The sequence below is a fragment of the Heteronotia binoei genome, chromosome 5 (assembly GCF_032191835.1).
Source record: "Heteronotia binoei isolate CCM8104 ecotype False Entrance Well chromosome 5, APGP_CSIRO_Hbin_v1, whole genome shotgun sequence".
NCBI classification, from domain to species: domain Eukaryota; kingdom Metazoa; phylum Chordata; class Lepidosauria; order Squamata; family Gekkonidae; genus Heteronotia; species Heteronotia binoei.
Window position 1 is genome coordinate 45505660 of NC_083227.1, and position 12668 is coordinate 45518327.

The following is a 12668-nucleotide window of genomic DNA, read 5'->3' on the forward strand; positions in this document are numbered from 1 at the left end:
GGGTGGAAACCCTGAGAATTACTTCACAACTGAGTGGCAAAAGAAAACTTTTGGATGGAAAATATCCCCCCCCCCACCCGTCATTGAAATCAACCACAATGAAAAAGGAACTAACAATTAAGCTTTAACAAGTGTAATGTAATGAAAAAGAAACAACCCTAGCACTGAACATCTTCATAAAGGCTTCCAATGTTCAAGGCCAGAGGGTAGAGTGGAGCGAGGAGAGTTACCTCAGCAATCCCGGGCCATCTGCCATGATTCACATACCCAGTTTGCTTTATTTGCATACCCACTGTGAATAAGCTAAGTTTAGTTTCTCAGGCTCTATGGCTGGTTACCTTGCTTTAAGAATAAGTCTTAACATACAACCTCCTAGGAAATTCTCCTGTGAGATCCACTGGAATGAGTGGGAGAAGCAAAAGAGCACTACTGCCCCCATTCATTTCAATGAGGAAAATGCAGGACAGTTTCCCAGTGGATGAAGTCATTTTCCAAAGAACTGATGTGAGTCTCCTCAAGAAGATGCTGGCAGTGGCTACAGGAAGGCAGAAGTGCCCTATGGCCCCTTGAGACACACACACACCCCTTTTCACAGATGTCTTGTTGGGGTTATGGTGACATTATTTCTGCAGTGATGTTGTGGATGACCTCCGGGATATTTTGTGTGTGTGTGCAGATTGTGTTATGTGGCTGGGAAGGGAAAGACTTCTATGTTACCACACAGAGAACATTTCTGTTTCTGCAAAATCCTTCACCTATGTAGACAGATACATTTTGTTTTTCCTACTGCAAGAAGATCTCTCAGTTTGCTCCATGACAGGTGGTTGAGGGGACTGAGAAACAGATCATGCTTGCTAATGAGGCTAAGTACGCTGAAGTCTTCTGGGTTGCAACATGGCAACCCCAGGCCTTCTGTGATCGTTCTTAACATATTCCTAGTTAAGTTCTAGACTAAGAATGTGGGAAGCTGATCCATACATTATGGTCTACACAGGTTGTGTCTGGCTCCCTTACTTTGTCTTTCAGTGAGACATGAATTGCAGGTTCCCTTTAATTCCCCTATAAACAATGCCTGAATTGGACTGGGACAGCGGCGTGTGTGGAGAGAAGGGGGCAAACTGAAGATCTTTCTCCTTACAGTCTACTCAGTGTCACTCTAAATTTGGCACTGTGTGTTGAGGGGAATTCATAGGAACCTTCTTGCAACTGACTGAAATATAAAGTGGGGAATCCAGATACTACCTGCGTAGGCAGTAATATGTGAATCAACCAGATATTGATTCTTTTCCCCTAGCTGTTTTCTCAGGGGTATAGCTAGGAATGTTAGCAGGCCACTGAATTGGGTTGGAGAGTAGAGAGAAAAGAAAAGCACAAGCACAACTTACCCAACCAGCTCCTCAGGTTGACTGATTTTATGCTTACACGGTGGAAATAGGTGGTGGCAAAGAGCCAGGTTGTGAGTAGAGTGAAGAGCACAGCCAGGCCCCGCAGCACGCCTGCAATACAAGGAATGTGGAGCCGGGTTAAAGCCAGTGAGATAGAAATACTCTAGATAGCAATACAGTAAGACAAAAACGTACATAGGGCTCAACTGAAAGATCGGAGCCCGAGTCCTGCTCTGTGATTTAACACATTCCTGTACATTTCCAATAAATAAATAAATAAAATTTCAAAATCATTATTTTAAGATCAAACCAGTGGTCCACCTAATCCAACACACTGTTCCATACAACGCCACCTGCAAGGCCAAACAAACAGGGCACAGAGGCTGAGGCCCTCCCCTGTTGCTGCCTCCCAGTACAAAGGCCTACTTCCTTTTTAGACAGAGGCCCCCTGCAGTCACCATGGTTGATAGCCACTGATGGGCCTCTCCCAGTATCTGTCTAATCCCCTTTCAAATCTCTCTGTGCTTGTGGCCTTCACTACATGCACTGGCGGTTAATTCCACAGTTTAATTACATACTTGTTGAGTACAGAAGTGTTCCTTTTGTCTGCCCTGTACCTATTCCCAACAATTTCATTAGGTGCCTTTAAGGTATGGTATTATGGGAGAGGGAGAAAGCTTCCTCAATCCACTTTCTCCACTGCATACGTGATTTTATAATATTTATTTTGGTATCTCTGTACAGCTGCATTTTTATTACAGTTCTAGATCCTCCAACTGTGGTTGCTAGGCCTGGCCTGGCAATCAGTAGGAGGCAGGGTAGTGACATGGGGGGGGGGGGAGGTGGCAACTAGCAGGGACAGTATGATGTCATTTCTGAAAAAAATCTGAAACTGACACCAGTCCTCTCTCAGAATCACCGGAAAATCTATGGTTTTATCACAGAGTTTCTAGTGATTCCCGGAGAGGCAGAGTGTCATCATGGAAGTGATGTCATGCTCTCACCTATGGTGATTTTTTCTGGGGGGAAGTCTTTCTCTCACCAGCTGCTGCACTGCTGGTGGGCAAGTCCCACTAGAGGTGGGAGATCTCCCACTCCAGTGGGCACTTGGAAAACCTCCCTGCAGCCTTCCCTCATAGGAAAGGTTCTCTGACCTCTTAATAGTGTTGGTTGCCCTCTTTTGTACTTTTTCTAGCTCTGCAATATCCTTTTTGAGATATGGACTTCACACAGGATTCCAAATGAGGCTGCGCCACCATTTTATAGGAGAGAAATCACAGAATTGGCCATTTTATTTTTAGCCCCTTTCCTGATCATTCCTGGTGGGGACTTTGCCTTTTTCACTGCTGCTGCACAGTTGTCATTTTAATCAAACTTTCCACTGCAGATCACCAGTTTTATGATGAAGGAGCTGAAGCTTGTACCCTGCCCCCATCCCCCACTGGCTGCTCCAAGGGACCTTGCAACCTCAGGTTGGATTTAAGAATTAGTAAAGGGGGGAAAAAGGAGAAAGAGGGAAAAAAGGAAGTTTTCCTTTTCATTAAATATTGTGGGGTCAGGGTACTTGAAAGGTCTGCCTCCTCCCATACTATTCACCACACCAATTAAGATCTGCCTCTCCAGCCTTGCTCTCTGTGCCTTGAGAGGTGGGGTAGGTGTTTACTAGAGACAGGGCATTTTCTATAGTGGCACCTCTCCTTTTGAAATCTATTCCCCTTGTGGCTTGCCTGATGCTTACTTTACTTTCTTTTAATCATCAGGTAGAGACACATCTTTTCAACCAGGCTTAATTAGAGGTTTTCCTCATTCCAGCTTTCAAATGGGCCGCTTCTGTTCTAGGCACAGTGTTTACAAGGTTTATGTCTGATGCCTTTTTTTTAATTGCTTATTTTTGTATTTATTTATTTTATAAAGGTAGTCAGTCCCCTGTGCAAGCACCAGTTGTTTCTGACTCTGGGATGACATGGCAGCGCGATGTTTTCTTGGCAGGCTTTTTACGACCTCGGAAGGGTGGAAGGCTGAGTCAACCTTGAGCCGGCTACCTGAACCCAGCTTCTGCCAGAATCTAATTCAAGTTGTGAGCAGAACTTCGACTGCAGTGCTGCAGCTTTATCACTCTGTACCACGGGGCTTTCTTGTATTGTTACATTGCTTTAATTGTAAGTCACCTTAAACAGAATGCTGAAAAGGCAGCATGAATAAAAGTGTTGGTGGGGGAAGAAAAATGGAGTGGGAGAAACCACAGCTGTCTTTTCTCCCAGTTCAGCAACAGATTTAATGGAAAATAGAGAAATCTTCCCTGAATTCTGAAGCCACTGCCCAAATCAGACCTTTTAGTAATGCTGAATTACAGGAATGACCCATACATAGAGATAGTTTTGTCTTATTGGTGATGCAGCTTTATAGTTGAATGAACCAGTGGGTCTTTATACGAAAAGCTGTTTATTAGCAGGCCAAGCTAGTGGCCACACCCCAGGCAGTTCTCAAGGGCCTTGTAACTTCATTGACCTGAATGAATGAGAAGCCAAAGGGGAAAGAGGGTGGTTAGTGCTTCAGGGCTTGTTGGGGCATGATGTTCTTTACCTGGAATTGAAGGAATCTGATTGAACGAGATATTTATATGTTAACTACTTGTTGTGATAACAAAATGGGGCCACTCCCTACCCGACCAAGAGGTAACCCTCTGCCCACAAAGGCATCATTTTTTAAAAAAATTCCCATGGTAGCCATGGAAACAATGGAAGCCATGGAAACAATGGTAATGTATATAACAGACTGGAATCTCTGTAGCAGAAAAATAAAACAGGAGTCCAGTGGCACTTTAAAACCTAACAATTTTTATCCCAGCATAAGCTTTTGTGAGCCAGAATCAGGGCTGGATTAACAATTAGGTCAACTAGGCACTGGTCTATGGGCCCCTATGACTTTAGGGGCCTCATGCCAGCTTTCCCCCCTGGTTTGCCCCCTGCTTGCAGGCCTCCCACCCTGCACGTGCAGCCAGGAACTGAGCCGCTCAACTTGCCTGGTATGGCTGCTGCTGGTGTCCTCGCCAAGTTTGGCTCTCTCTGCCTCTCCCCCACAGCTTTGTCAAAGGGACTTTTGAGAAGGTGACTGCAGGCTGCTGTGGGGGCCGCGCGGGCAGTGGGGTGGGCGCTCCAAATCTGAGATAATTTGCGAGGTGGCTCCCGAGATTTTGACTGCCTAGGGGCCTGCACAGGGTTTAATCCAGCACTGGCCAGAATTCACTTCATCAGATGTTTTTAAGTGTTCAACAGTTTTAAGTGTTCAACTATTAAGCAGACATATTTATACTCAGAACTGCAGACAATAAAAAGGTGTGTGTGGTGGGGGGAAAGGAGATGTTACAAAGAGAGACCACTTTAAAGCAATGTCCAATCAAATGGAAATGTATATCCATCATAAAATGAGCCTTGAATAATGAGAGCAAAGGTCCAAGAGTGGGGATTCTCGGTATCTTAACACCAAACCAATGGTTTTCCAGCTGGAACATTTTAAATAACACAAGAGATCATCAGTGCATGTGATTCCAGAAAGGAGCATGATGCATAACATTAAAAAGGGGCACAGCTGGCTGCAGAATTCAGCTACAGAAGCATTCCATTATCTTAAAAAAGGCAGGATTCTAGACCTTATGGCTGCTAGAAAAATACGCTGGAAAGGTGTGGCAACTCCTGGTGAAGTCTTACAAGGCAAATGGGTGTCTGAACAACTAATTAGCGTTTGTGTTCTGTAAAGCTTCTTGACCACACCTGGGAAGGGTTGCAAAAATGGTATGTGTTATTTTTGTAAAACCAGAATCATTACAAAATAGGTAAAAGACAGAACAGTTCTGGAAAATCAAACCCAGAAGTTATGTCACTCCTTTCTAGGAATCACTGAAAACTCTATGATATGATGTCACCTATGGGGTTTCCCCAGAACTGATGTCACACTATCTCAGATGGCTATCCTCATGTCCCTGCCCTCACTGTCTCCCACTGGTTACCAAACTGGGCTTGTATATTGTACACTCTTTCCCAGTATGTCTCTCGGTCTGGTTGACAGACATGGTCTTGGAGTTCTTTGCTCAGAACTCAATTCTCAGGCATAAGTAGGCCCGATTTGGATCAGAATTGCAACAGTACATGGAAAGGGAGCTTAAGTTGTCCCCCCACACCATTCTTCTGACCTGGAATCACCTGGTGGAGCCACTATTTGCTCTGTTGGGGACTCCAGATATACTGATGAGTTACGTGTTACGAAACAGTGCCTCCACAGGGCTGTTTCGGGTTGGGAAATGGCACAGGGAGGGGAAGATTTATGCCCCTCTCCCCACACACTACAGTCCTAATCCAAATCACGTTCCAAGCTAATAACTCATAGACCCATTTGGAGGCTGGCAACCTTAGTGAACCAAAGGGAAACTGAATATCAGCTTCAATCTGCCATTATGTCATCTGACAAAGCAGTCAACATGAATTGATTCTCTTTTTTTTTATTCCTTAACTTCTTTATACACACTTCTGAAGTGTTTGTTAAAAAAAACGGGCTCAGGTATAAAGAATAATTGCTGTTGAAAAGGAAGCACCCCTGGCTGCAGGAGAATCTTTCTAATCATTAGCTTGTCTTGGAGTTCGGTGTCAAGGCTGATTACAGACAATCTGCAAAAGATGCTAAGAAAGTCTTGTATCCATTCCTTGGATGGGAATGTTGGCCGTCTTGTATAAATATAGGATTAGCTAGCAATGTACCACTTGCCAGCCTCTGTTAGAGTTGTCAAGTCCAACTCAGAAAATACCTGGGGACTTTGGGGGTGGAACCAGGAGACTTTCCCATTCCCTTAAATAAATAAAAATACAGCAGTGCAATTTCCCTGAATAGTCTTCATTTCCTTGTCTCCAACAGCAGTTGTAATTCCAGTAAATGAAAGTGAACACACACTAACAACGCAACCAAAATAAATAGAGTTTGCAAGCACACACTTTTGTGATCTCACTGGAGCTTTATGCACAGGAGCTGCTGTATTTCTAACTAACTTCTTCAGAGTAACGCAGGCAAATGAAGAGAGAGAGAGATAGAGCTTTCCTCCATCCCATAAACAGGTTACTATAAAAGACATCTGAAACTAATCCAAAAAAAGAAGCACAGAGACTGTGCTCTCTCTCTTTCTCTCTCTCTCTTACACACACACACTTACTGGCTCTGGTTCCTTTACAACGACATCTGATAGGAAAGCAAGCAGAGGGACTCGCTCTCACTCTCTCTTACACATATGTGGCTCTGCTGATGACCCCTCCCAATGCAGCTTTCATTTCCTGCTCAAATTTAAAGGTGAACCCACACATTTTTTAAAAAGAAAGGTGTTTGCAGGCTTTTAAACCTGCAGAGATCGAAAGGCACATGGTGGCTGCAGGGGCAGGGCTTCCCCCTCCGGCCAGCTGGCTGGGGGGCAGAGTGGAGCCTAGAAAGCTGAGGGTTCCCATACTAGGACTGGGGGATTGGGAAGCCTAGTCTCTGTGGAGTTGTGTGTAGCCTTTTTCTGTGTGCCATAACCCCTTGCAAGCTGTTACTGAGGAATTTCACATGTGTCCCATTAGACATGTCCTCATACCCTTAAATTTGGAGACTGGGTACCTCCTTTCAGATAATTCCAACACTTTCCTGCAAGACCAGTCCCTCATTTATTTGCACAGTTGACAAAGCAGGACCAGAGGAAGTTGAAAACTCATGTCAACAAGCAGGGTTAGCAGTTATAAGAAGCACAGAGATAAGCAAACAGTGGTGTTGTGCCTGGCGTTCGTCCTGGAAAGTACAGCACAGCGCACCTGTGGGCGGTGCCTGGAAGGGACGAACGCAGCCCGTCTATGAAGATCAGTGGCGGGAAGTTTAACTGGCCAGGATTGGACCTGACCAGGAAGAAGGTTGTTCCGGGAAATGTATATAACAGGGGACCCGGACCCACCATGTTGTCTTTGTGATGTATTCGCTAATAAAGCATGTTGCCATCTGAACGTCTCCAACTTCAGTACATTACAAGTGGCATGCTGTGCAGCCTCAAACTTCCAGTTGCTAACTGAGAGCTGCCACTTGTAGATCAGGAGGACAGTGCGGGTGGGGAGGCTGCTTTTCCTGTATCCCTATGGTGCTTTACCCTATTTGCCAGGCACTGGTTAACCCCCATACATGCTGGGGTACAATGGGAAAGCCATCCAGAAAGCAGAGTGGGAAGAGGAAGTCAGAATGGACGGTGAAAAGTCAAGAACATCCAGTCTAATCCCATGGATTTCTCTGTTAGACCTCTTTTCCTCCTTCTCTTACCTGTCATTCGCATCTTTTGGCTTTAGTGTTGTGGCAAAATAGCAGAGGCTTCTCAAAGGTGACAAGATAACCTTATGAAAATAAGAAGGGAGAAGATGTTAGATGAAGGGAAAAAAAAAACGTTATCAGAAGAGTTGAATGCATTTTAGTGTTGCCAATCCCCAGCTGGGTCAAATCCCCAGTTACAAGCAGAGAAACAGAGCTCAGTCCATCTCTTAAAATTATCATGTCTAAGGCCAGGACTCATTTTGGGCAGGAGCTCACAGGAGCAGAGCTCTGGAACCTCTAAATTTTATTGTGCTCTTTCTTTCTTACAACCGCCCCCCCTCCCCCAAAAGAAAAACACTAGCTTTTGGGCTCCATTGTTCAAACCCCCTGTGATAATTTTGCTGAACTCTAAGATTTGACACACTTTCTAATATTTTTCCACACAAAAAACAGGAAAATAACCAAAACACATAAAGCAGACAGATGGAAGTCTTCATCATGCCATTGTGGCCACATAGGAGAAAGGAATTTCAAAAGTATGATGGGAGTAGTTTTATTATGACAATTATAATTCAAGAAGTATTTTAAGGTAGATAATTCAAGAAGCATTTTAAGCTAGTATAATTTAATACACCTTCTGGTGATGTCAGGCATGTGTGGCACATGTAAATGTGCAAATAAGTTGTGCTAGTGAGCTCTGGCTCCTCTTTTTCTACAAAATGACCCCTAAGGCTCATTTAAGTGGAGGTACTGCATGTGGTTTCAGCCCATAAGAATTTTGATCAACATTATATTGTGGTTTATACCTTTAAGAAAGAGCTATTCAACAAACAGCTGCATGGAGTTATCTAGGTTTCTTTAAGCAGAGTCAGTGTCATGAAAAGGCCTTCTGGCCTTGGCCTTTTCATAAGTTCTGAGCCCTAAATCAGGCTCTATGGCCTTAGCAGGTGGGGAGGATCCCTTTAAGATCCAGGTTGCTAGGCAAAGCGCCTTTAACTCCCTTCACCTGCAAAGATATGTTGACAGGGCCTTTGTGGAATTGGGGAAAATGTTACACCTGGCCTTAATTGCTTTGACAGCTAGTAATCTAATGGAGCTGTCAAAATCTAAGATATGTCAAGTCATCTGGTAATTAGATCTCGGTTCCCATTGGTAGTCTAGAATACCTATGGAGGCCAGGGATCCTATAGCAAGGTACCAGCAGAATGTTTGAATGTAGAGCGGGCTTGCTGTCTTGCCACTTCCTCTGACCATTCTTCTAGGATGACGAATTGCTGTCGGCTGAAAAGATAAGGCTATCATCCCACATGGTAAACTACTGCCTATTATAAGTGGTCAAAATGATAAGTGGTTTGTAAAACTATTTAGTGCAACAGTGAATATGGAATATGGAAACAGTAAAGGTTTGTGCAAATAAATTAAAGCCTTGATATGACTAACTAGACCTTCCCTTCTAATTTCAAATAAACTCACACACCTTGGGTGAGAGATTCCTCTCCAGCTACAACCTAGGTTTCCCAATCCCCAGGTCCACCAGGGAATCCCCCGGTTTTACAGGCTTCCCCCCGCCCCCAGTCAGCTGGCCGGCAGGGGAAACCCCGCCCCCACAACTACCACGCAGCTCTAGATCTTGGGCAGGTTTAGAAACCTGCAAACAGGTCCGTTTCAAAATGTGTGTGTGTGTGCCTTTAAAGTTGAGCAGGAAGCAACTAAGTGTGTGTGTGTGAGAGCGAGAGAGCAGTGTAGCCCCTGTTCTTTTCAGATGTCTTTGTGGAGGAACCAGACCCAGTGTGTGTGTGTGTGTGAGGCCCTCCCCCCCACCGCGCTTTACAGTCATCAGAAAGCAGCGGGGGGGGGGGGGGGGAGAAAATGTCTACTGGGCAATTATTCCCTATGGAGAATGCCCCATAGGGAATAATGGGGAATTCATCTGCAGGTATTGGGGGCTCTGGGGGGGGCTGTTTTTTGAGGTAGAGGCACCAAATTTTCAGTATAGCATCTAGTGCCTCTCGCCAAAATACCCCCCAGGTTTCAAAACGATTGGACCAGGGGGTCCAATTCTATGAGCCCCAAAAGAAGGTGCCCCTATTCTTCATTATTTCCTATGGAAGGAAGGCATTTAAAAAAGGTGTCCTGTCCCTTTAAACGTGATGGCCAGACTTCCCTTGGAGTTCATTTATGCTTGTTGCTCCCTTGCTCCTGGCTCTGCTCCAATGTCTCCTGGCTCCACCCTCAAAGTCCCCAGATATTTCTTGTATTGGACTTGGCAACCCTACTACAACCTACCTCCAGATGGGCCTTTTCAGAAAGAACAACCTCCCTCTCTAGCCAGGCCTATTTATGCTTTCCTCTCAGTTCACACACCACTGGGCAAGTTTTTCCTCCAAGATTGCTGCCCATCCAATCAGAGAGATAGAACAGATCCTGGGAAATGTAGGCCCTGTAGCTACTCCTACACAGGCTTTCCTGGAGCCTGTAGGCCTCACTAGGCCTAGGGTCATGACATATCCCAACACCCTGAAAAAACTATGGACCTTCACAGTAGGGTTGCCAAGTCCAATTCAAGAAATATCTGGGGACTTTGGGGGTGGAGCCAGGAGACATTGGGGACAGAGCCAGGAACAAGGGTGTGACAAGCATAATTGAACTCCAAGGGAGTTCTGGCCATCATATTTAAAGGGGCAGCACACCTTTTAAAATGCCTTCCTTCCATAGAAAATAATGAAGGATGGGGCACCCTCTTTTGGGGCTCATATAATTGGTCCAATCCTTTTGAAACTTGTAAGGTATTTTGGGGAGAGGCACTAGATGCTATACTGAAAATTTGGCAGCTCTACCTCAAAAACAGCCCCCCCCAGAGCCCCCGATACCCACAGATCAATTCCCCATCATTCCCTATGGGAGTCGTTTGTGGAGGTGCATAATGACTGTGGGGGCGGGGCTCTCTTCTCTTCTCTTCTCTTCTCTTCTCTTCTCTTCTCTTCTCTTCTCTTCTCTTCTCTTCTCTTCTCTTCTCTTCTCAAAAGCATTCCCAAGCTCCCTCTCCAGACCTAGACACCTTGTCTTCACTCCTAGTATTTTGTTTCAAAGGCATGCACAGTGATACAACTGTCCTTTCACCACCAGATTGTCCCCTCCTATTACACCATTGCACCAGTTTGCATGCTGCCATTGATAAGGAGCCAGTTCAGTGACCCTTCAGAAAACCAGCCAGTTCAAAGTCCATCTCTAGCAGAGGAGCCATTCTGTTTCCAGCTTCATACAACTCCCCTCCCCCAGCTCCAATGTGGGGATCATAATACCAGGTTACCTTGGTCATGCCCAGTTTCGCAGGGCCTGTAAGACAACCCTCTTCCGGCTGGCCTATGACTAGCTGGTACAAAAAACTGAGCGTAGTTATACTGGATGTTTGCTGCCCCCAATGTTTTAATGTTTTAAATGTTTTAATTGTTTAAATGGTTCTATGTTTTAAATGGTCTAATGTTTAAATTTAAATGCTGTATGTTTAACGTCTATTTATGTTCGATTTCTGTGATTGTAAGCCGCCCTGAGCCACTTGTTGGGAAGGGCGGGATAGAAGTCATAAAATAAAATAAAAAATAAAATAAAATGCTAAGGGCTATGGAGCCAATCTATGTGAAGCGATGCAAACATTCTAACATGCTCTATACATTCTCCATATCACACCACCACCACCACGATAACCAGACTGATAATATTGTGCAAATAAAAACATGCTACTGAGCCATGCTTTGACAGATTGCTGTAAACCTGGAAGATGCCTTGGGGTGGTTGCCAGCCTTCTAAAAACAATAAATCAATAATAATCCTGTGAATTTAGGGGGAGGTATTTGTGAATTTCCTGCATTGTGCAAGGGGTTGGACTAGATCACCCTGGGGGTACCTTCCAACTCTCTGATTCTATATAATGCAGGGTTTTTTTTAAAAACAGTTCTTTTTAGAAATTAGCATAAGAATTTAGATTTAGTTGCTTCTGGATTTATTCCAAGCTTTCCTTGCCCCACCTCGATTGCACAAGCAGCCAAAGCCAAAGCCACACCAAAATTTGCAACCATTTCTCAGAACTCTTTCTAATTAAAAGGAGATAATAAGGGAAGGAAGGAAAATGGCAGAGAAAGGAAGTCACAATGCACCTTCATCTTCTTTATTCCTACCAATTATTTTTTTAAAAAAACAACAACAACAACAACACTAGCTCCTTATTCAGCTCATGTTCCCAGCTTCCGCAAAAACTTACTTTCCACTGTATAAAATGTTAGAGCAAACTTGGGGAATTCTAATGCAGACGCAACACCTCCCTAGCAACCTAGTTTAATGAAAGGCTCTCTATTGCAAACATAGAGCTCCCATCTCAGTTGCAGATGACCCTTCTCAGATGAAAGCAAGAACATCATGTGATCAAACAAGCCCCACAATTGTCTCATTCTGTCACATTTAGTGTACTTAGCTGGCTGAGCTAGCCCAAGTCACTTGACCTTCTTAAGGATTTCATTCTTTCCAGATTAATTCCACCTCCCCCCTCCACAATGCAAATAGGATTCTGTTTTGTTGCTGACAACAGATGAAGAGTTATAAATGTGCTTGTGTGTATATATATATATATTCTCTCTTTTTGTCTCATACAAGATTCTTCTTTGAATTAGATACTGGTCTCCAAGTCATGCGGTTGTAAGGAAATCTTGAAAATTTCACTGATAATGGTAATTCAGATCCAACCTGATGTCTCCCATCCATCTCTTTTATCTTGGCAAGTATGCCCAAGTTCGGGCTTGCAGACAGACCATCATAAAACCATTTTTAGAAAAGGAAAATGATGAGCTTTACTGATATATATGTCATCACTGATTACAGAAAGAAAAGCATAGCTGATCAAATGTTATCCGACAGCCGCAAAGCAGAAGAAAACAAGAATGCATCCTTCCACCTCAGGATGAAACTTTATTAACTGTTATTTAT

The 12668-nt window shown here is 44.2% G+C and overlaps 1 protein-coding gene across 1 annotated transcript in view; it reads right to left on the reverse strand.

Moving 5' to 3' along the window:
- Positions 1 to 12668, reverse strand: part of FAM3D (FAM3 metabolism regulating signaling molecule D) — a 53713-nt gene that overhangs the window by 16903 nt on the left and 24142 nt on the right. The window contains exons 2-3 of the mRNA XM_060238267.1: positions 7704 to 7774; positions 1386 to 1496 (exon numbers count right to left, since the gene is read on the reverse strand). Of these exons, the coding sequence (XP_060094250.1) occupies positions 1386 to 1496; positions 7704 to 7716 (124 nt within the window). The 5' untranslated portion in view covers positions 7717 to 7774. The remainder of the gene's footprint in view (positions 1 to 1385; positions 1497 to 7703; positions 7775 to 12668) is intronic.